Consider the following 22,999-nt stretch of genomic DNA (forward strand, 5'->3'; position numbering starts at 1 on the left):
ATTTAGGAGAATCTAGTATGCATCAGGGAACTTAAAAAAAGTTAGTAGGAGAAGTAGGCGGTTTCGAACACAGCCCTTATGTGTCCCATTTAAAGACAAAGATGGACCCCTGAAGAGAAAAAAAAGTCAGGATGATCAACACAAATTAAACAGAAGAAGAAGAAGAATCACGAAGGAGACTCGGCCGTCATGGCTAACTTTTTTTATTTGCACGTCCACTGAGTGTTAACAAACCAACAGAGGTTAGCATCCAGGTCTACAGCAGGGGGCGCTCAAACACACTAAAGCTCCGAGGACTTCAGACAGGAAGGAGATCAGCAAACATCTGTACAAATCTACAGTCGAGTCAGTCAGAGCTTTAATCCGCCAACCGGATCCGAAGGCGGCGATGGAGATTGGGCTGGGAAAAAGCTGTGGAAGTCTGCAGCGTCTTCGGTGCTTCTAAGTGAAATTTAGCTTCACACAGGTTAATTAGCTCTGTTCTAGTAGCAGATTTAAGGTGGATCAACTGCAAAACTGGGACTAAAATGTGCTCTCAGGACTAAAGGTCGACTCACGGCGTGTTATCACTCAAACTGATGACAAACGAAATATCAAACCTAAAAAAAACTTCGCTTTGGAGGAATGTTCAACAAAAACGCCGTCCGATTCCATCGTTCCCGGGGGAACGTTCACAAGGAGAAAGGTTCGGTGGAAACAGTCCGAATCTGGTCGAGAGGAGGATGAAAATGTACAAAAGGAGACACAGAAAGAGAGAAAGGAAGTCGCAGAAGCAGAGGGGAGCTGTGGCTGCTGATCGTGTTCATTCCACCTTAAATACAACCCAGCTGTGGCTGCTGACCGTGTTCATTCCACCTTAAATACAACCCAGCTGTGGCTGCTGACCGTGTTCATTCCACCTTAAATACAACCCAGCTGTGGCTGCTGACCGTGTTCATTCCACCTTAAATACAACCCAGCTGTGGCTGCTGATCGTGTTCATTCCACCTTAAATACAACCCAGCTGTGGCTGCTGACCGTGTTCATTCCACCTTAAATACAACCTAGCAGCTGTGGCTGCTGACCCTGTTCATTCCACCTTAAATACAACCTAGCAGCTGTGGCTGCTGACCGTGTTCATTCCACCTTAAATACAACCTAGCAGCTGTGGCTGCTGACCGTGTTCATTCCACCTTAAATACAACCCAGCTGTGGCTGCTGATCGTGTTCATTCCACCTTAAATACAACCTAGCAGCTGTGGCTGCTGACCGTGTTCATTCCACCTTAAATACAACCCAGCTGTGGCTGCTGATCGTGTTCATTCCACCTTAAATACAACCCAGCAGCTGTGGCTGCTGACCGTGTTCATTCCACCTTAAATACAACCCAGCTGTGGCTGCTGATCGTGTTCATTCCACCTTAAATACAACCCAGCTGTGGCTGCTGATCGTGTTCATTCCACCTTAAATACAACCCAGCTGTGGCTGCTGATCGTGTTCATTCCACCTTAAATACAACCTAGCAGCTGTGGCTGCTGACCGTGTTCATTCCACCTTAAATACAACCCAGCTGTGGCTGCTGACCGTGTTCATTCCACCTTAAATACAACCCAGCTGTGGCTGCTGATCGTGTTCATTCCACCTTAAATACAACCCAGCTGAGGTAAAAAAAATGGGTCGAATTTACCACGTTTTGTTCCCACAGACGTACAGTTTGAAAAATAGCTCAAAATTCCCAGTTAAAAAAAGGAGACGACAACAAATTAAAGGTGAAACTTTCAGGATATTTTGGCCAAAAGCTGCAGAATAAGATGAGCTCCTGAATATCCTTCCCTCCCTGCAGCGCCCTCTGGTGTTCACACGTCGCTCAGCAGGTAAAAAGAAGCTGTTTTTTAAGCCACAAACTGATGTTAATTCTGCGTTTTCCACTTTATTAAAGTGCGTTCCTAAACTTTCCCATTTAATCCAGCGTTGCATAATAAAGAATTAAATTCTTCAGATGAGGGCGTGATCGGATAAAACAACACGATGTGCGAGTTTTAGGGCTTAAATGGGAGACATGATGGAAAATAAAAACAAAACTTATGCTTTTACAGCATGTTTTTGGATGCCAAAAAGTCAGCGTTGTGGCCTCGATTGGGGTCCCTTTGGTTTAAAAATGTCTCGTCCTTCCTCTGAGGAAGAAAGCAAAAACGTTTCTGCTCGTGTTTCCTATAACTTCAGAAATAAAGAATAATAAAATAATTTAAAAAATGCAGAACTTTGTCTAAAGATGCCTGAAGTAGGGCTGGAAGGAGGGCTGCCACACGGTGAGGAAACGTGGGGTCATTAAGGGTGAAATCGTTTCACTAATGTCTCCAGGCTGAACGTCTACGATGGAAAAAGCTCTCCTCGCACTTCAAGTCGAATCATTTTCGTGATTTTAAACGGAGCAATGTTATAAAATACAAAATAAAATACCCGTTGCCTTTTATCATAGGGAAAGCCATTACGATACAATTGGTGCTTTTGTTTTGAAAACAGGAAGTGAACCTACCCTCGTTGTAGCTAGCTTGAAACTGCCGTTTTGACAGGAAATGATGATCGGTCACGTTACGTTGCATCTTGGGTAGTTTGAGTATGAGTAGTAACCTCATGATGCATACCCAACATTTCAGAGAATCTAGTATGCATCCGGGAACTTCTCGCTTACTCAAACTGGCATACTAACTCAGAAAGTTAGTAGGAGTAGTAGGAGAAGTATGCGGTTTGGAACACAGCCATTGAAAATGATCCCAGTAACGTTGCCTGCTCTGTAGCAGCTGTTTGCGGCGGGCTTTAGCATCTGGCAGTGAGCCACAGTTCTCCCGCTGGGCTGGATGAGCTGCAACAACCTTTGAACAAACTCTGCAATGGGCCGTAGGTCGTGTTCCAGGTCTGACTCTGGAGAACCGAACCGGTTCCAAACGGCAGCAGAAATTGGGCCTTTTTTTAAAGGGAACAAACGTGACTTTGGTCATCAGCCCACACAGCAGAGCTAACCTAACCCTAACCTAACCCTAAACCTAATCCTAATCCTAATCCTAATCCTTACCCTAACCTACCCTAACCCTAAACCTAACCCTAACCTAACCTAACCTAACCTAACCCTACCCTAACCCTACCCTAACCTAACCCTACCCTACCCTAAACCTAACCCTAACCCTAACCTAACCCTACCTTACCCTAACCCTAACCTAACCTAACCCTAACCTAACCTAACCCTAACCTAACCCTAACCCTAACCCTAACCTAACCCTAAACCCTAACCTAAACCTAACCCTAACCCTAACCCTAACCCTACCCTAAACCTAACCCTAAACCTAACCCTAACCTAACCCTACCCTAACCTAACCCTACCCTAACCCTACCCTAAACCTAACCTAACCCTACCCCTACCCTAACCTAACCCTACCCTAAACCTAAACCTAACCCTAACCCTAACCTAACCCTACCCCTACCCTAACCTAACCCTACCCTAAACCTAACCCTAACCTAAACCTAACCCTAACCCTAACCTAAACCTAACCCTAACCCTAACCCTACCCTACCCTACCCTACCCTAACCTAACCCTAACCTAACCTACCCCTGAGCTGCTGGCTGCCAGGCACACAGCACAGGTGCTGTTGCTGTTGGTGTCAGAGCCTCCACCCGAGACGTTCCAGTCGCTAAACGTGAGTTTCTGTAAAAGAAAAGGCGAGCTACGCTGCACCTTTACCTTAAATGAACATGTGCGAAGGGTGTTGTGTTCCCACCAATGCTGATCGGAGCCAGAGCCGATAAATATCCAAACCGTGACGCCTGAAGTAGCCCAGCGGGAGCAGTGGAAGTTACAGAGAAAAAAACCCATTTTCTTTCAAAATAAACTGTCCTGAACGTCGGATCAATCGATAAAACGGTGTGTCTCACCGCCTGAGATGCCCAAGTCCTCCTCAGATATTTCAAAGTATCCAGATATCTGTTACTGGCCACATCGCCCAGTCCTACATGAGCACCACTCGTCCAAAAGGAGGCCGAACCAACAGAAAAGTGAGGTGGACCCTAAAACAGGACAATGTGAATGCAGATGGGGAAAAAAGGAGCTGTTGTCCCATCTTTGTGTGGTTTTTAAGCTCAAACTACAGGAATTTATACCCCCCCAAACAGCCATCAGCACCACAGCTGCCCTCTGCTTCAGCACAGGAGTGCATTCATGTTACAAACAGGTAATTTACATCGTCTTTCAGCCCTCATGATCAGAGGACCGCTTCATCCTCATCGTCTATGCTCAGTCAGGACACGTTAGTCTGCTTTTTAATCCACATTCACGTTAGAATCTAGAGCGTGGTCCACCTCCTCCGGTATCCGGGGAGAGTGAGGCGTGAAAATGATCTCTAACGGGGGGGCGGAGTCCGACATGCTGCCGCTAAGACGTGGAGGACACTTCCTGCCAGGAGGACACTTCCTAGGTGCACACTTCCTGTCAGGAGGACACTTCTGCCAGGAGGATACTTCTTCCAGGAGGACAATTCCTGTCAGGAGGACACTTCCTGCCAGGAGGACAATTCCTGCCAGGAGGACACTTCCTGCCAGGAGGACACTTCTGTCAGGAGGATACTTCTTCCAGGAGGATACTTCCTGTCAGGAGGACACTTCCTGCCAGGAGGACACTTCCTGCCAGGAGGACACTTCTGCCAGGAGGATACTTCTTCCAGGAGGACAATTCCTGTCAGGAGGGCACTTCCTGCCAGGAGGACAATTCCTGCCAGGAGGACACTTCCTGCCAGGAGGAGACTTCCTGCCAGGAGGACACTTCCTGCCAGGTGGACACTTCCTGTCAGGAGGACACTTCTGCCAGGAGGACACTTCCTGCCAGGAGGAGACTTCTTGCCAGGAGGACACTTCCTGCCAGGAGGACACTTCCTGCCAGGTGGACACTTCCTGCCAGGAGGACACTTCCTGCCAGGAGGACACTTCCTGCCAGGAGGAGACTTCCTGCCAGGAGGACACTTCCTGCCAGGAGGATACTTCCTGCCAGGAGGACACTTCCTAGGAGGACACTTCCTGCCAGGAGGACACTTCCTGCCAGGAGGACACTTCCTCCCAGGAGGACACTTCCTAGGAGGACACTTCCTGCCAGGAGGACACTTCCTGCCAGGAGGAGACTTCCTGCCAGGAGGACACTTCCTGCCAGGAGGACACTTCCTGCCAGGAGGAGACTTCCTGCCAGGAGGACACTTCCTGCCAGGAGGACACTTCCTGCCAGGAGGACACTTCCTGCCAGGAGGACACTTCCTAGGAGGACACTTCCTGCCAGGAGGACACTTCCTCCCAGGAGGACACTTCCTCCCAGGAGGACACTTCCTAGGAGGACACTTCCTGCCAGGAGGACACTTCCTAGGAGGACACTTCCTGCCAGGAGGACACTTCCTCCCAGGAGGACACTTCCTAGGAGGATACTTCCTGCCAGGAGGACACTTCCTGCCAGGACGACACTTCCTAGGTGCACACTTCCTAGGAGGACACTTCCTGCCAGGAGGACACTTCCTGCCAGGAGGACACTTCCTGCCAGGACGACACTTCCTAGGTGCACACTTCCTAGGAGGACACTTCCTGCCAGGAGGACACTTCCTCCCAGGAGGACACTTCCTAGGAGGACACTTCCTGCCAGGAGGACACTTCCACTTCCTGCCAGGTGGAGCAGCAGAGCGAGACGTCGGGGGGGGGTTTGCAGCGGTTTCTTATCGGGTCCTACTGACGAGTCGTTACACTTGGATATATTTAGTTATATGCGTTAAGTTTTGATCCCGTTGGACTTCTTCTTCTGTCAGAGCTGAAGTTTCTTCCCTTCGATCGGTCGGCGACGTCAGCAGCTCTTCAGAGTCTTTTTTTTTGTTTTTCTTTTCAGACAGACATGCGATGAACTGCATGACAACAGCAAGAGGGGGAGATCTTTTTCTTTTTTTTCCTTTTGAATTTCTTCTTCTTCTTTTTTTTTAATGGTATTTGAGCATTCCTTTCACCCCCCGTCTACACACAGACAGCCAGTAGGAAACACGAGAACAGTCTTAGAAATGGACGTCATGGTTCTGGAAAAACAGCTTTTTCTTTACCGGCTGCGGGGGGGATTCTTACACTTGCAAATGTCGTGGTTGTTGAGAGATAATAGAGACGGAGAGTTTAACTATGGTCACAACAGAGTGTGTGTGTTGCAGATGTGTGTGTGTGTTGCAGATGTGTGTGTGTGTGTGTGTGTGTGGATGTGCTGTACACTGAGTCTTTATTTCCCAGTGGCGTCCACTGGTGGAGTCCCAGCTTCTCGGTGGCGTCGGCTGGTTTCCGGAGCTCCGCCTCCTCCCTCAGTACTCGCTCAGGTTGTGCCATTTGGATATCTGCCGGCGGGGGTTTTCACACACCTCCCTCCAGTGGGAGGCGCCGGAGGACGAGGGGCTGTGGAGGCCGAGCAGCAGGCGGCCCAGCACCTCGTTCTTGGTGGTCCGGTCGAAGTCGACCACCAGGAACTCCACGGAGATCTCGGGCAGCAGCTCAGGCGGGATGTCGTAGATGAAGGACTCGTTGAAGACCGGGTTCAGCGTGCACTTCTTCACGTGGGTCTTCTTCTTGGCGATGCGCTTACGGCCGTAGAAGACGTTCACCTTCACGTAGGGGTCTGAGGAGAAGAAGAGAAGAAGAAAATGGAGCGTGAGATGACTTATAAATAAAGCTGGGCAACGATTAAAATTTTTAATCTAATTAATCACATGATTTCCCTGATTAATCACGATTAATCGCATTTGTACGCAGAATCCAAAAATGAATCCAAAAGTAGTGTATAGCTTTTAGCATTTAGCTTTATTTGAAATGTGCTGCCATACATTGATTGATTTTTATTTATTTGTTTATTTTGTCATTTAGTCATTTATTATTATTTAGTTAGTAGTATTATTATTGTTGTTTTGTTGTTGTTAATACAATCATTGTAAATATTTAAAAAAATGTTGAGCTACTTGACGAATTTGAATTTCCCCCATTGGGGGATGAATAAAGTATTTTTCTATTCTATTTTATTCTATATGAATGAAAGTGCCATAACATTTGTTGTGCAAACACACTTTTAACATCAGCATCTTTCTGTAGTTTTTATGTAGAAGCCTCGCTCCACTGTCTGTTTCCTTGAATGACTTGCTGCTATCAGTTGTGTGTTTTGCCTTTAAGTGATATTTTAGACTGGAACTACTACGCTGAGAAGACAACTTGGCAGAGTTTACAGATGACTTTGGTTCTGTCGACTCCGCCGTCTGGAAGAACTTTAACATGAAAATGGCCGAGTAAAAGTTCCGTACCCTTCTCCATGTTTGGTGGATCCGCCGATTACTTTCTTTTCCTGTTCCACAGCAGACAGCAGCAGACTTTTACAAAATAAAAGCCTGTGAGCAACAGACTTTTACAAAATAAAAGCCTGTGAGAAACAGACTTTTACAGAATAAAAGCCTGTGAGCAACAGACTTTTACAAAATAAAAGCCTGTGAGCAGCAGACTTTTACAGAATAAAATAAATAATAAAACAGGGGGGGTCCGTGGCGTAGTGGGCTGAGCAGGCGCCCCGTGTACAGAGGTTATAGTCCTCGCTGCAGCTGGCCCCGGTTCAAGTCCCGTATCAGACGGCCCTGTGCTGCGTGTTGTTCCCCCTCTCTCTGCCCCCTGCTTCCTGTCTCTCTGAACGTTCCATTAAAGGCACAAAAGCCCCAAAAAATGAAATTTAAAAAAAAACTGCATTAATGCGCAATAAAATATTTATCGGCGTTAAATAATTAACGAGTTAACTCGCCCAGCCCTAAATATAATACATCCATGTTTCCCACATGCTGCGTTTGACCTTTTATTTGGAGATCTGCAGCATCTTTAGCAGATAACCACGTGTTTATATCCATCCTTCTACGTTGTACCTGCTGCCCCTGGGTTCCATCCTGAGAAAGCATGGCATCTCTTTCCATTGCTATGCTGATGACAGCCAGATCTATGCGCCACTAAGGAAGAAGGATGCTTTCTCTCTGAAACCACTTCTGTTATGTCTTGAAGACATTAAAGCCTGGATGTCCTTAAACTTTTTAAAATTCAACGAAAATAAGACAGAAGTGATGGTGTTTGGTCCCAGTGGCTCTTGTGAACCCCCTCCTGTTGACTTGGGCCCCTTGGTGCGACACAGGAAGCCAACAGTCACAAACTTGGGTTTTATGCACTCTATCTTGGAGTCAGCCAGTTTATTGTTTATTATTGTTTTTCCACTGTTCTTATCTTTTATGCCTTATACTTCGTGCTGTTACTCATGCACAGCACTTTAGCTCAGCCACGGCTGTTTTTAAAGGGCTTTATAAATAAAGTTGAGTTGAAATCTGAACCTGAGCCGCACTTCTCGTCTTCGGTTTCCGTCTCCGTACGCTCACAAACTCGTTGGGCACGCCACTCTTTACTTTGCTTTGCAGGGGTGCAAACAGAGGTATGGTCAAAAAGGAGTGAGATTATCGAAGCCCACGCCCCCGCAGGAATTATCATATAATTACATTTTGCCACCACCTCTGCCATCCAGGGCTCACCCTATTCACACAAAAATGTTCTTTATATGAAAATACACTGTCCCAGTTCCTTGGAAATTCTTAAAAGTAAAGAATACTGAGACAACGCTGGAAACATTTGGCATGTCCCCTTTTTTTCAATTTTTTTGAAAAAGTCTGACATTTTGAATATGACTCAATACACTCAAATTCCAAAATATCACACCATTAACAACCTCAGTTCACTCTCATAGCCTTTTATATCACCACAACTTTCTTTAGCACATCGAGAAACAACAGAAAAATAGCCTCAGAGCAGCTAAAAAGACAAGTTTCTCACCGTTGCTCTCTGTATTTCAAATTACGCCGATATCGGAGCTTGCAGCGGCTCTACAGGTGACAGGTGAGTGTTAAGCTGGGCATACACTGTGCGATTTTTTCAATCGCGGTATTCAGCTGCTGCTCATACTGTACGAGTGAATCGCAAGGGTTAAAACGTCACAGCTCACGATTCCTGTTCTCACACTGTACGACCCGATGGTCTGATGCGATCTGGCTGCTCACACTGCACGACACGTCGGACTCGGTCGCTGCCATGCTGTTCTGTTGTCTTTTTCTTCTTCTGTTGACATTTTTCTCTTCCGTACCTATGTTCGCGCATGCGTAGTGTGACAGGATGAGGTCAATCGGCTGGTCCAGCTGCTTCAACTGTGCGAGAGCCTCACGAGGGGCGACCAGGATTTCAAACAAGTTGGATTTTCATCCGATCGATCGGGAGGTGGTCGGGAGGGCTTAATCGTTTGTCGTTACCCCATGTATACTACACGATGCGAGACGCACGATTGAGCCAAAACTCGGCCCGATCTCCAAAATAGTCGCACGAGTGAAAATCTTGTCGACATCGGGCCAAAAATCGCACAGTGTATGCCCAGCTTTAGCCTGTTAGACACAGAGCTAGCATTAGCATGGACGACGGTAAGCGTTAACAAGCCTTTATTTTGATAACTGACTCGTCTTACCGACGTACTTGTCTCCGGACTTCCAATCGGTATGTGCTCTGACTTTCTTTCAGTGTAACTCGGGATTTTTCTCCTTTTTCTGTCCTTTTCACAAGTAGCTGCGCTTTACTTCTCTGGTTAAGGTCAGAAAATAACGTAAAAATCGTGCGCCTGCAGTTCACCTGGCTGTTGAGGCACTCCCCACGTGGGGTGATACGAACTGTGCGGTGCATTCAAATGCAACAGGAACATTAAACTTTACCGATGCAAACATAAAATAAATACTCTCCCGGTTCTTTTATTGGTCTCTATGTCAGTCCAGAGAGATTCGGGGCTGAACTTTGATGAAATTATAATCAGACATTACAACAACACCCCCCCCCCCCCCACCCCCTAAAAAAAACTCATCGGATCTGCACGATTCACACAAGTCCCCCAGACAGCTGTGAAAAAGGCGGCATCCGCCAAAAGGCGCGCCGTTTGCACCCCTGCTTTGTCTGTGCCGTAGTCCCGTCGACATGCAGGCGTCTCAAAATGATGCCGTAGCGGATCACACTCAGTTTATAAGTAGGGCTGGGCGAGTTAACTCGTTACTATCGCTTTAACTTGTTAACTGTCAAACTCCTGAAGTTCGCGGACGACACCACCCTCATTGGACTCATCTCTGGTGGGGATGAGTCCGCCTACAGGGGGGAGATTGACCATCTGGTGACCTGGTGTGGACTGAACAACCTGGAGCTCAACGCTGTGAAGACAGTGGAGATGGTGGTGGACTACAGGAAGAGCCCAGCCCCACTCACCCCCATCACCCTGACAGACTCCCCAGTCCACACTGTGGAGTCCTTCCGCTTCCTGGGCAGCGTCATCTCCCAGGACCTCAAGTGGGAGCTGAACATCAGCTCCCTGACCAAGAAAGCCCAACAGAGGCTGTACTTCCTGCGGCAGCTGAAGAAACTCAACCTGCCAAAGACAATGATGGTGCACTTCTACACCTCCATCATCGAGTCCATCCTCACCTCGTCCATCACCATCTGGTACGCTGCGGCCACCGCCAAGGACAAGGGCAGGCTGCAGCGTGTCATCCACTCTGCGGAGAGGGTGATCGGCTGTAATCTGCCATCTCTGCAGGACCTGCACGCCTCCAGGACGCTGAGGCATGCAGGCAAGATTGTGGCCGACCCCTCCCACCCCGGACACAAACTTTTTGAGGCACTCCCCTCTGGCAGGAGGCTGCGGTCCATCAGGACCAAAACCTCCCGCCACAAGAACAGCTTCTTCCCCTCTGCAGTTGGCCTCACCAACAAGGCCCGCTGTACCCCACTGACACTTTATATATTAACGTTATATTAACGTTCTGTCTCGCTGTCATTACAGAGTGCGTTACATTAACGCACTCTTCTTACAAATACTTTGCACATATATTTTTTTTTTACATTTATTACTTTATTCTATTATTATTCTATTTTTTGTTTTGTTCTTATGGCACCAAAGAGACCAGGCCAAATTCCTCGTGATGTACAAATTACTTGGCAATAAAACCTTTTCTGATTCTGATTTAACGCAGATAAATATTTTATCGCGCATTAACGCAGGTTTTATTATTGTTGAGAAGGGTACGGAACTTTTACTCGGCCATTTTCATGTTAAAGTTCTTCCAGACGGCGGAGTCGACAGAACCAAAGTCATCTGTAAACTCTGCCAAGTTGAATTGTCTTCTCAGCGTAGTAGTTCCAGTCTAAAATATCACTTAAAGGCAAAACACACAACTGATAGCAGCAAGTCATTCAAGGAAACAGACAGTGGAGCGAGGCTTCTACATAAAAACTACAGAAAGATGCTGATGTTAAAAGTGTGTTTGCACAACAAATGTTATGGCACTTTCATTCATATGGCAGCACATTTAAAATAAAGCTAAATGCTAAAAGCTATACGCTACTTTTGGATTCATTTTTGGATTCTGCGTACAAATGCGATTAATCGTGATTAATCAGGGAAATCATGTGATTAATTAGATTAAAGAGTTTAATCGTTGTGTGTCTCTGTGTATGCGTATACATGGGTTAAAGGAAAAAAGGCTCCTTTTCGGCAGCTTGTGGTGCTCGTGTTGGTCGTACTCACTGGCTGACAGGCCGGTGATGTCCATCTTGGGAAGGTGTCGAGCCTTCAGGACGACCACGCTGAGGCGATGAGACACCGGCTGGTAGGACAGAGACGCCAGCAGCTCGCCACGACTCTCACACTGAAACACACAAAGACTCGTGAGCGCGATGCATAGTGTAAATGTTTCTTTTTTAAATAAGTTTTTCTTGCAAAAGTGTGTCAGAGTGAGACCCTGTGGGAAAACAGGAAATAAGAGACTTTAAGATGTTAAAATACAGTTTATGAAAGCAGAGACGGCAGGAGAGAAGCTAACAGATGCTAGCACAGCTGGATGTTAGCTAGGAAGCTAACAGATGCTTGCACAGCTGGATATTAGCTAGGAAGCTAACAGATGCTAGCACAGCTAGATGTTAGCTAGGAAGCTAACGCTATTAGCACAGCTGGATGTTAGCTAGGAAGCTAACAGATGCTTGCACAGCTGGATGTTAGCTAGGAAGCTAACAGATGCTTGCACAGCTGGATGTTAGCTAGGAAGCTAACAGATGCTAACACAGTTGGATGTTAGCTAGGAAGCTAACAGATGCTTGCACAGCTGTATGTTAGCTAGGAAGCTAACAGATGCTAGCACAGCTGGATGTTAGCTAGGAAGCTAACAGATGTTAGCACAGCTGGATGTTAGCTAGGAAGCTAACAGATGTTAGCACAGCTGGATGTTAGCTAGGAATCCAATAGATGCTAGCACAGCTGGATGTTAGCTAGGAAGCGAACAGATGCTAACACAGCTGGATGTTAGCTAGGAAGCTAACAGATGCTTGCATAGCTGGATGTTAGCTAGGAAGCTAACAGATGCTAGCACAGCTGGATGTTAGCTAGGAAGCTAACAGATGCTTGCACAGCTGGATGTTAGCTGGGAAGCTCACAGATGCTAGCACAGCTGGATGTTAGCTAGGAAGCTAACAGATGCTAGCACAGCTGGATGTTAGCTAGGAAGCTAACAGATGCTAGCACAGCTGGATGTTAGCTGGGAAGCTAACAGATGCTAGCACAGCTGGATGTTAGCTGGGAAGCTAACAGATGCTAGCACAGCTGGATGTTAGCTGGGAGACATTAAAGAAGCCTGAGGGACGCTCACCTGCATGTTCCGTTTGGTGATCTGCTGGCTCAGGTGCACCCGGCCCGTGCTCGGGTCCACGCCTTTCAGCGGCACCACAGCCTCCCCGATGACGTCGTCGCGGGCGAAGCGGTCGAAGCTGAGAACCAGGAAGTGCAGGGTGAGCTCGGGCAGCGAGCTGTAGGCCACGCCGTAGAAGGTGAAGGTCTCGTCGAACAGCGGGTCCAGAGTCTTCCTCAGCACGCGGGTCTTGACGCGGTGCTTCTTCTCGGGCAGGATGGTCATCTTCACGTACGGGTCGGAGCTCCCCGCCTGCTCGTCCATGGCGGGGAGGCCCCGGGCGCCGACCACGGTCACCACCAGCGCCTTCTTGGGGAAGTTGTAGTCGACGGTCAGGCTGACGGACCCCAGGCTGGGCTCGGGCTCCGGCTCTGAGGAGGCGGGCGTGAAGGGCGACGCCGTCTTGCTGCTGGTCTGGCTGCTGCTGGCCGAGCTGCTGTCCAGGCAGCAGTAATCGGCACGGACCGGTAACGCCCTCTCCACCCGAGCCTGGCCCTGGGCGGCGCCCGGCGCGGGCGGCACCAGGTGACTCATCTGCAGCTGACCGGGGACGTCCAGGATGTTGTTCTCGGCGTCCACCAGCACCATCCCTCTGCCGGCGGCGCCGGCGGCGGGGCAGCCTCGCTCGCCGTCGCGGTCGGAGCGCTCCGCGCGTCGGATGCCGCGGACGATCCTCTTGCTGCTGCTGAGGGATTCTGGGTAAATGCTGATGCCCTTCAGCATGTGGATGAACTTGTAGGGGGGGTCCTCTGCGTCGCAGTACCGGTCGCCGTGCAGCTTGTAGCGTCCGGTGACTCGGAGGTAGCGGCGCTGACAGAAGGTCCAGAGCAGCACCAAAACCACCACGACCAGAACCAGAACCCCGGCTCCGAGGAAGCCCGCCAGCACCGGAGACATGGCTGCAACACAGAGGCAGAAAGAACGGCTTTATTCTCAAATCCCAGAAAAGCAGAATATTTATCGATAAGTTTTATCTATATTTCTGAATAAAAAGGGAAGTTTTGCATAAAAATGATGAAACAAATACAACATAAAAGGGTTCGTTCTTAGCTTAATTTAGCTTACAATCGCTTGGCCCTATTTTCTCTCCCTTCGTATCACTGCCTGCTGCCACCTGTGAGGTCTGACTTTTTCCTGGAGGACCAGATTGTGATGCAAATGTATTACTCTGTTGAACGCATATTGTTTTGAGAAGCAAAACGCTTTATTTTTTAAACCCCAGCCAACTAGCCGGACTACCTTCATCAACACCAAAACGAGGCTGGAACTCTGCTCACAGGACGCAGCAGGGGGTAAGAAGATGTTCAGAAATGATGCTGCTGATATGGGATGTCATACAGCTTCATGTCAAAAGAGGCGAACTGTCCCTTTAATGTGTTCGGTGTGGTATCAGTGCTTTGCTTGTTGCTTTAAATGTGCTTCAGACATAAAAAACATGGTTTGATTTGCCGAAAACAATCCCCCAAAAAGATATTAGATTGTTCTTTAAGCTGATTATGTAAAACTCAGGTCCAACATCAGGACCGACTGCTGCGATGTGACCTCAGAGTTCAACACAGGGAGGAGGAGCTCTTTGTTTTCAGCGTACACAGCAGCATTGTAGTCCCATGTCTGACCTCCTTTTGTTCGCCTCGCAGCAGCAAACCGTCCGAAACGTAAAACTTCTTCACGTTTTCTCGTTGGTGAATCGGTTTGAGTCGACCGCACCAACTCTGAAAGACGACGGGTTAAAGTTCAGCGTCTGCAGAAAAGCCTCCTTCCTGTTGTTGTTGTTGTCGGCTTTCATTCAGACTCCCATCAGATGATGTCATGTTTTGGAAAGAGCTGAGAGCTGCCTAGCAACACTCACACTAACTCAGCTGTGTGTGCAGCCCAGCAGCCCAGCAGCCCAGCAGAGATCTGATCTGTTACACCCAGAAAAGTAAAAGCTTCTCATCATGAACCAAACAAACAACACATGACGTTCTTCAGCCATGTGCACACGCTAACGTCACGCTAACATCATTCACATGCTTCTCTGCTCAGGTCACTATTTCTGTGACAGAAATGCATGCAGTGGTCGTAGGAAAATATCCCTTTTTCTGCATTTTTCAGCTTGTTGAACTTGTTTATTTAACTTAAAGTAGGACTAAAACAACTCCAAATTAGCTGCTTCGTTTAACTCACAGTTATTACTGTCGCACAACATGCGCACGTGCTGTAGCAGCTTGATTTGATGGAGGAAACAATGAGGAGGAAAATCAGCGGAAAAATGTCTAAAGTTTGGGAGCATTTCGAAGAAAATACTGAACAGTGTGTCAATTGTAAAAGCCAGTTAGCTTAGCACAAAATCACGACGTCAATGCTACAGCATCTCAGCAGAAAGCAGCCAGTTCACATATCGAGTCCACTGAGAGGAACAAACACAAGGGAACATTTCACGTTAGCATTTTAATGGAAATCAGTTGGCTTGTTAGCGGAGAACAGAAGGAAGCTAGCGGAGAACAGAAGGAAGCTAGCGGAGAACAGAAGGAAACTAGCGGAGAACAGAAGGAAGCTAGCGGAGAACAGAAGGAAGCTAGCAGAAAACAGAAGGAAGCTAGCGGAGAACAGAAGGAAACTAGCGGAGAACAGAAGGAAGCTAGCGGAGAACAGAAGGAAGCTAGCAGAAAAAAAGAAGGAAGCTAGCGGAGAACAGAAGGAAACTAGCGGAGAACAGAAGGAAGCTAGCGGAGAACAGAAGGAAGCTAGCAAAGAACAGAAGGAAGCTAGCAGAGAACAGAAGGAAGCTAGCAGAGAACAGAAGGAAGCTAGCGGAGAACAGAAGGAAGCTGCAGAGAACAGAAGGAAGCTAGCAGAGAACAGAAGGAAGCTAGCAGAGAACAGAAGGAAGCTAGCAGAGAACAGAAGGAAGCTAGCAGAGAACAGAAGGAAGCTAGCGGAGAACAGAAGGAAGCTGCAGAGAACAGAAGGAAGCTAGCAGAGAACAGAAGGAAGCTAGCGGAGAACAGAAGGAAGCTAGCAGAGAACAGAAGGAAGCTAGCAGAGAACAGAAGGAAGCTAGCGGAGAACGGAAGGAAGCTAGAGGAGAACAGAAGGAAGCTAGCTGAGAACAGAAGGAAGCTAGCGGAGAACAGAAGGAAGCTAGCAGAGAACAGAAGGAAGCTAGCGGAGAACGGAAGGAAGCTAGAGGAGAACAGAAGGAAGCTAGCTGAGAACAGAAGGAAGCTAGCGGAGAACAGAAGGAAGCTAGCGGAGAACAGAGGGAAGCTAGAGGAGAACAGAAGGAAGCTAGCAGAGAACCAAAGGAAGCTAGCAGAGAACCAAAGGAAGCTAGCAGAGAACAAAAGGAAGCTAGCAGAGAACAGAAGGACGCTAGCAGAGAACAGAAGGAAACTAGCAGAAAACAGAAGGAAGCTAGCAGAGAACAGAAGGACGCTAGCAGAGAACAAAAGGAAGCTAGCGGAGAACAGAAGGACGCTAGCAGAGAACAGAAGGAAGCTGCAGAGAACAAAAGGAAGCTAGCGGAGAACAGAAGGAAGCTAGCAGAAAACAGAAGGAAGCTAGCAGAGAACAGAAGGAAGCTAGCGGAGAACAGAAGGAAGCTAGCGGAGAACAAAAGGAAGCTAGCGGAGAACAGAAGGAAGCTAGCAGAGAACAGAAGGAAGCAAGAGAACAGAAAACTTCTGTTCGAAACGCTAAATCCAGACACACCGCTAGTTAGCCACAGAAACACAGAGGCTACGCTGCCTCTTTTGTTCAACATTCATGAACATGCTTCCTATGGCTCAGATTATGCAAAGCAACAAATTATGTCACCACCTCACAAACACTCGTTTAGAGCCTCGAACTACAGTGAACCCTCGCTATAACGCGTTTCACCTTTCACGGTCTCGCTGCTTCATGGATTTGCATCGTGCATTGTGTTCTGCATTCTGATTGGCTAAACAGTCTCTCCGCTTCTACTTTACCTGTGTGTCAATAACGTTGCGGTTTAAAATATACACGTACACGTTCATTACAGTTCATTACAGTTCTCAAACATCGATGGTGGCATGTCGGTATATATAAATCTTTTTGCCCAGAAGAAAAAAGAGCGACAACAACTACCGATAACTATGTTCTTCTCTCGAAAAAACACACCTGCACCGCGGGCTTTAGAAGAAAAAAACGCTACAGAGCGGAGTCAGGATGCAGCAGCTCAGTCAGAAGAGCAGTGAAAAATACACGTGAGTCACTATTTGTCCTACTGTACTTTGTATTTTTTTTCAAAATCATTTTTCATTTTCTCCCGTTCTAATCCAATGACTCGGGTCGCGGTGAGGCAGCGCTGCTCTCCGCAATTTGAAGCCTTCAGCTCGTATTGATGATGAAAATGATTATTTTACAGTAGGCTACAGTAGTTATTTGTAAAAAAAAAAAACGTTTATACAGTACTTTTATTTGTTAAACAAATGCTTGGGCCTGTAAAAAGGTTTTGTTCTTTGGTTTGAATGCATTATGCAGTATTTCATTGTATAATAATTGTAAAAAAAAAAAGGTTTCTACTTCACGGATTTCACCTATCACGGGTTCTTTTTGGAACGTAACCCCCGCGAAAAACGAGGGTTCACTGTAATCAACAACTGGATGATCCAGAGTTTCAATCAGAGCTCATCGTCTTTGGAGCCAAAGAACAGTTAAAAATCTGAGCTCAGCTTCAAGTTTGTGATGTTAAAAAGCAGAAACCAGGCCAGAACCAGGTCTTCTTTGGGCGTTATTATGGACTCAGACCTGCATCTTATCACCGCAGTTCTGAGGTCTGAGTTTAAACTTAAAACAGCTTTCTGTGACACAAACTGCCTACACCTGCAGCCGTTCTGTGATCATTTCAGACATATTTGAGTCCTTATTCGGCTTAAAAAGTGTTGTTTGAACATGTTCCAGCCCGGGCCTCCATCCTCCCCACAGCACTCAGACTGGTTACCGTCATAAATTACATAAAATTAAACCGTGTCTGCTGGGTTTAATGGGCGGGACCTTCTGCCACAACATTAAACTGGTTTAAATCCTGTTCAAAAGACAGAAACTACTTTGTTTCTACAGGTAATCACACTTCTGATTGGACAAAAATGGCAGGTGGAGTCCCTCAGGGTTCAATTCTGGGGCCTCTTTTGTTCAACATTCATAAACATGCTTCCTATGGCTCAGATTATGCAAAGCAACAAATTATGTTACCATCTGGAGATTATAATCCCTCACAAACACTCATTTAGAGCCTCAAACTGATCAACAACTGGATGATCCAGTTTCAATCAGAGTTCATTGTCTTTGGAGCCAAAGAACAGTTAAAAATCTGAGCTCAGCTTCAAGTTTGTGATGTTAAAAAGGAGAAACCATGCCAGAACCAGGTCCTCTTTGGGCGTTATCATGGACTCAGACCCGGATCTTATCACCACAGTTCTGAGGTCTGAGTTTAAAACTGAAAACGGCAGCTGAAAAATGACCAATAAAGATGTTATTGGGCTTAAAAAGTGTCGTAAACGCAGACTGCAGAGCTGCAGAGCATCTGAGGAGGACCGCAGGATGACAACAGGCCTGATTTTTGTTCAGTCTCATCACCTTCAAACGGATTTCCACCTAAAAACTCACGTCGGTGACGTCACCAACTAAGCCGGCGCGAGTTTAAGCCAAAGCAGGAGAAACATTTGGGAGATTTATCGGCCTTTTTTTATCCCACTCCCTGTCGCCTGGGTATAGACATGACGTCACCTCATACCCACCCGTACTGGCACGCGCGCGCGCACGGCAGCGAGGCAGACTGTGCGTGGGAGCGCATGAATTGTTCCCTGTTATAATGCGTCTGTGGGGAAGGTTTTTATTCTCAATACTTCGCGTTTTCTCCCACAGAAAGGTTAATTTACAGCATCACGCGGCATTTTCCTTATTTTATAACCGACAACAGGGATTATTAGCTGATTTTTAAGAGGTTTTCTTTCATAAACCACCAATTTCACCCTGTCTGCTGGTAAATATAAAACAGCTGAAGCTGCTACGGTCGAGTTAACGCAGACTTTGGGTGACAGCAGGCTAAAATAAACATGTTTTAATAATTCAACTGTTAAAAAAAACATTAAAAACATGAAATAAAAGGTGTTTCGGCCTAGTAACGCTTCAATAACTGGGTGCAGTCAACTTGTAAAAATAGCACAGCTCGTCTTTCTCTGTTAAAGCTGTTATTTTAGGATAAAAACACCCAGAAAACACAAGCAAGAGCATTTAAACCGAGCCGTTTGGCCGTTGACATTTAAACCGAGCCGTTTGGCCGTTGGGCCGTTGGGCGGCGGACAGACGGAGCAGAAAGGGCCGGGCTCTCACCGTAGGTGGGTCCCAGCTCGATGATGTCCGCCATTTTGTGGTTCGGGGCAGGATGCGGTCCTGACCGAGCGGGGGAAGAAGAGCGCAGAGATGGAGAGGACACCGACTGACTGCCGCCCGCCTTCACTTCACATCCATAAAGGAGCGACGACAGCGAGAGGAATCACCGAAAACCAGCGGCCGATCCGGGGGGTAGAGCCTTCATACGTCCGCTGACGGAGCAGTGGTGGTGGGCTCGGTGAGGCGGTGACTCGGTGGATGCTTCTGGGCGCAGTGATGCTCGCGCTAGGATACAGGGAGGCTGCGCGGAGGCGCTCGCGATGAGACTGGACAAAGATCGTCTACGAAAAAGTGATAACTCACTACGCGCAAGAAGAACAGAATTTATTTCAGCTTTAAACTGCTTAACCCTACGGAAGAGTATTAGGGCCAGGCATAAGAAAAAATGATAATATTTTGCCTGTCGAGAATAAAGTCGAAATGTCGAGAATAATCTCGCAGCCATCCATTGTATATGGCTATATCAGCCAAAAGAGGCACAGGTAACCGGTGGGATTTTGCAGGGGTGTGGTACAAGAACTTCCTCTATCACTCTCATTCCTTTGCTTAAATAAGAGGCCAGAATTGCACCTGCATTCCTCAGGTCCCAGATTCCAGATTTCATCATTTCTGTAGAAAATATCTGATCAGAGAAGTCCAAAAGAGCCCAAAAAAAAAATACAGCTGAAAAAGATAAATCCTTCCCAAACTCTAAAGATTTGAACACTTCCACATGTCTTTCCTACTTTTCTGGTATTTTGGAGTCCTGGCAGCTTTAAGCTGCTTAAATAAGAGGCCAGAATTACACCTGAATGTGAGCTCTGTTTGTTCAGGGCAAGAGGAACATCTGGAAAAGTGAGTTCACTGACTGAAGGCTTTTCAGGGTCATGAGGACGATGAACTCAGAGGAAACTTAACCTAAAAAATCAAATCAAAATCTTTTTTTATAAAGTGAAACTATTATAAAAACAGCATTTTAATGTCGTCTTTGTCTCATGTTGCTGTGAGACTGAGTCGGATATGATCCTGATCAGCAGTTCTGCAGCTTCCTGAAGCTCTCTCAGAGTTTCTCTTTGGACATTTCCTGCTTCTTCCCTCATCTTCAGTCCAGTCCTCGTACCTGAGCATCTTCAGAGGAATGTGTTTTTTCTTTGTTCAGCCACTAAACTCTGAGCCATGAACCATTCAGGCAGGTAAAAGGCTCCTAACTCAAGGGATGAACCAGTGCTGTGTCCAACTCAGCAAAGAAGCCGTTTTAAACTGGATCTTTAGGCACTTTGTTCCCAGCAGCCTGTCACAGAGACGCATCATTTGTTCCCATTTCTTTAGCTGTTAATTTAGTTTAGTTGTAGTTTTAGTTTAGTTAGTTAGTTTCTTTAGTTAATCTGTGAAAAACAGCAAAGATAACACAGTTGTTTTGTTTTTTTTAACATATATTTATTGGTTTATCATGTTAATATAACAACATCCAACAATTTAATTATCCAAAACAAGAAAATAATAATTAAATGATTAAAAAAGATACATTAAACTGCAGTAATTAGTCAGCAAATTACTATTTGCTAATAGTAATAATAGCAAATAATATTTGCGAACATGAAATAATGAAAATAAGAAAAATAAATAAGAAAATAAACACATATGAATAAAAATAATAATAATACATTTAAAAAAGTATTCAAAATGTAGGTTACAGCTTGCACTCCCAACAACAAATTAAATCATTTTTATTATCTCATTCTCCCTCCCTCAACAGTCCCAGAAATATCCTCCAAATATCATGAAAGTCAGAAGCCGTCTTTCTAACAATATAGGTCAGTTTCTCAAGAGCCAAACTCCATGTTCAGTTATTTAACCAGCGGGTAAAAAAGGGGCAACCAACATTCTTCCAGCATAATGCAACACAGCGTTTGGCCTGCAGTAAACAAAGGTCGACCATTTTCCTTTAAGGTAACACAGTGTGACAGACAGAAAACAGGATTTCTGCAGCAACAAGGTGATTCCCAAAGAGCTGTTAGCTGAAAACTTGGCATATCTCAGCATGGTGTGCAGTGTGTCCTTAAAACATTTGAGGAAACTGGACAAGTGGAGGACAGAAGAAGAAGTGTCAGGCCTAAAGAACTATCTGCAGCAGATGGACAGGATCTGAAAGTGATGTCCTTAAGAAAGAGGAAAACATCCAGCAAAGACCTGACACAGGAGCTGAGAGATGCATCTGGACCTTCAGCTGATCCATCTGCTGTTGGCCCAAGCCTCATCAGAAATGGGCTCCATGGAAGGGTGGCTGTCAGGAAGCCGTTCTTAAGGAAGGGAAACAGGGAGAAAAGGCTGAGCTGTGCCAAAGGACACAAGAAGTGGGCTGAAAATCAGTGGCAGCAGGTCTGATGGAGGGATGAATCCTCCCCAGAGCCCGGAGCTCAACATTACTGAAGCAGTGTGGGATCATGTTGGCAGAGAACGCAACAAAAGGCAGCCCACATCCAAAGAAGAGCTTTGGGATGTCCTTCAAGAAGCCTGGAGAACTATTCCTGAAGACTCCTTAAAGAAAGGACAGAAAGCTCGTCTGAGAGGGTTCAGGCTGTGCTGGAGGACAAAGGAGCTCAGAGCAGATATTCACTTTAAAGCTGCTCAGAACTGAACTAACTCTGGTTCTGACTCAGATTCTGGGTTTATATTCATGTTGGAACATGTTTCAGTGAATCTCTGCAGCTGTTACCATGGAAACATCTGCAGATATTCACTTTAAAGCTGCTCAGAGCTGAACTAACTCTGGTTCTGCCTCAGATTCTGGGTTTATGTTCATGTTGGAACATGTTTCAGTGAATCTCTGCAGCTGTTACCATGGAAACATCTGCAGATATTCACTTTAAAGCTGCTCAGAACTGAACTAACTTTGGTTCTGCCTCAGATTCTGGGTTTATGTTCATGTTGGAACATGTTTCAGTGAATCTCTGCGGCTGTTACCATGGAAACATCTGCAGATATTCACTTTAAAGCTGCTCAGAACTGAACTAACTCTGGTTCTGACTCAGATTCTGGGTTTATGTTCATGTTGGAACATGTTTCAGTGAATCTCTGCGGCTGTTACCATGGAAACATCTGCAGATATTCACTTTAAAGCTGCTCAGAACTGAACTAACTCTGGTTCTGCCTCAGATTCTGGGTTTATGTTCATGTTGGAACATGTTTCAGTGAATCTCTGCAGCTGTTACCATGGAAACATCTGCAGATATTCACTTTAAAGCTGCTCAGAACTGAACTAACTCTGGTTCTGCCTCAGATTCTGGGTTTATGTTCATGTTGGAACATGTTTCAGTGAATCTCTGCGGCTGTTACCATGGAAACATCTGCAGATATTCACTTTAAAGCTGCTCAGAACTGAACTAACTCTGGTTCTGACTCAGATTCTGGGTTTATGTTCATGTTGGAACATGTTTCAGTGAATCTCTGCAGCTGTTACCATGGAAACATCTGCAGATATTCACTTTAAAGCTGCTCAGAACTGAACTAACTCTGGTTCTGCCTCAGATTCTGGGTTTATGTTAATTCGTTCATTCATTCAATTTCCAAGTCGAAGAGTTTCCTCAGAAGATGAAATTATACATCTGTTTTCTGTTGTGGTTTTCTTCAATGTGCACAGAGTGAGACATCTTCGCATCTTCCTCCTCACCAGACTGGTCCTCGCGGGAGTAGAGTCCCCGCCCCCTTTGCTGCGTCACCACAGTATTAGATAATAAACAGGAAGTGTACTTATATGTCCACAAACAGGATTTATCACCGAACCAACAACAGCATCAGAAAGACGTTTGATTCCATCTGAACGGGG

At 46.4% G+C, this 22,999-nt stretch overlaps 1 protein-coding gene across 1 annotated transcript; it reads right to left on the minus strand.

The window, feature by feature from the left end:
- Positions 1-5,543: 5,543 nt before the first annotated feature.
- On the minus strand, positions 5,544-19,429 carry syt11b (synaptotagmin XIb). The gene is made up of 4 exons (XM_075466365.1): positions 19,135-19,429; positions 12,760-13,697; positions 11,646-11,766; positions 5,544-6,647 (listed from the first exon to the last, which is right to left on the minus strand). The coding sequence occupies exons 1-4, from the start codon at positions 19,166-19,168 to the stop codon at positions 6,337-6,339; spliced, it is 1,404 nt and encodes a 467-aa protein (XP_075322480.1). The 5' UTR covers positions 19,169-19,429; the 3' UTR covers positions 5,544-6,336.
- Between the last annotated feature and the right edge of the window lie 3,570 nt (positions 19,430-22,999).

The sequence above is a fragment of the Odontesthes bonariensis genome, chromosome 5, assembly GCF_027942865.1.
Source record: "Odontesthes bonariensis isolate fOdoBon6 chromosome 5, fOdoBon6.hap1, whole genome shotgun sequence".
NCBI classification, from domain to species: Eukaryota; Metazoa; Chordata; class Actinopteri; order Atheriniformes; family Atherinopsidae; genus Odontesthes; species Odontesthes bonariensis.